Source organism: Sinocyclocheilus rhinocerous, unplaced genomic scaffold, assembly GCF_001515625.1.
Source record: "Sinocyclocheilus rhinocerous isolate Xijiao unplaced genomic scaffold, SAMN03320098_v1.1 scaffold2756, whole genome shotgun sequence".
NCBI classification, from domain to species: Eukaryota; Metazoa; Chordata; class Actinopteri; order Cypriniformes; family Cyprinidae; genus Sinocyclocheilus; species Sinocyclocheilus rhinocerous.
Genome location: NW_015637546.1, coordinates 28649 through 30038, shown reverse-complemented (window position 1 = coordinate 30038; position 1390 = coordinate 28649). Strand labels below are relative to the sequence as shown.

At 36.9% G+C, this 1390-nt stretch overlaps 1 protein-coding gene across 1 annotated transcript in view; it reads left to right on the top strand.

Annotated features, from left to right (window-relative positions):
• The window catches only part of LOC107749041 (uncharacterized), a 12566-nt gene that overhangs the window by 7504 nt on the left and 3672 nt on the right, over window positions 1-1390 (top strand). The window contains exons 2-3 of the mRNA XM_016564089.1: window positions 646-732; window positions 878-916. Of these exons, the coding sequence (XP_016419575.1) occupies window positions 646-732; window positions 878-916 (126 nt within the window). The remainder of the gene's footprint in view (window positions 1-645; window positions 733-877; window positions 917-1390) is intronic.

The window sequence follows — 1390 nt, the reverse complement described above, 5'->3', positions numbered from 1 at the left end:
ATGTTCTTGTGTTTCAGGTTCCAGTGGAGTGGATGATGCTCATGTGTTCATCAGTTCTGGTGAAGATGTCCGTCTGCCCTGTGATAATGCTCTTCCTGACTGCAAATCAACTACATGGAACTATAACGGATTAAGAGATTCAGCAGTAGTTGAACTGATTAATTTAGGGATAAAGAAGAAAGACACAGAGAGTCATGAGAGACTGAGTCTGGGGTCTGACTGCTCTCTGAACATCAACAACATCTCAAAAGAAGATTATGGATCTTACACCTGCCAACAATGGACAGAAGTGAAAGGAGAACACCAACAACAAGGAAATGATGCAACAAGCTCATCAATCAGTTTTAGAGCCTCATGATGTCAGTAACATTAAGGACTTTTAGTGTCACTGAAGCAGATCAAACCGAGGAACAAAAGCTTCTTTCAGTCTAACAGAAGAAACTCAAAGCACTGCTGTAAACTAATGAACTGCAGTCGAGTTTAACAGTCCAAAAACTGCTGCTGGGAATAATGAAGAAATTGAGACGTAACAGCTTTTTTAGCAATTTTAACTTTTTATGTAATGTGATGATCACAATTAAAATATGATTGTCATATTCTACAGTTTGATACATCTGAACTATCATTGATCATTGATCATTACAGCTCAAACTAAAACAGCGACAGCAGTGATTCCAGTCCACAGCACAAACTCTCAGGATCCCTCGACTACAAACACACACGTAACTAAAGGTACATCATCAGTGTCTTCCTCACATCAGTGCTTTGCAGTGCATAATCCTAAAGTTATATTAAATAACTCGACTAGAGTTAACCAAATAAAATCTGATTGTCATATTCTACATGATGCATCTGAACTAACATTCATCTTTTACAGCTCAAGCTGATTCACCGGCAGAAGTAACTTCTACTCAAGGTACAGTCAAATGAACTTTCTCTGTTGTTTTACTTAATCCTCTTGTGTCCAGATTAACAGATGCATGTAATCACTTAAATTAAAAGAGTAGTTTCAATAAAATAAAGTGATGAAAATTTGAGTCTGTGGAATTCAGGATTAAATTATTGTGCAGCGATTTGTGCAAATACAGACATGTTTGTGAATAAAAATGTTCTATTCTGCATTAATATATCATAAATTGGTTTACAGTGAATTTATAACAGCTAAGGGGTGTTGTTATCCCATCGTGTACACGTTATAATGAATTGCACTGGGCCTTGTTTGTTGGTAGTTGTGTGTGTGGGACGTGAAATGCTGTAAACTGCGAAAATGAAGTCTCAAAATCCAAATGAATCGAACAAGATCGACTCGAACTAGACGTCAATTAATGCACGTCTGTCACCTGATTCACATATGCACAGATTCCTTTTTGCATGAGCAATTTATGATATA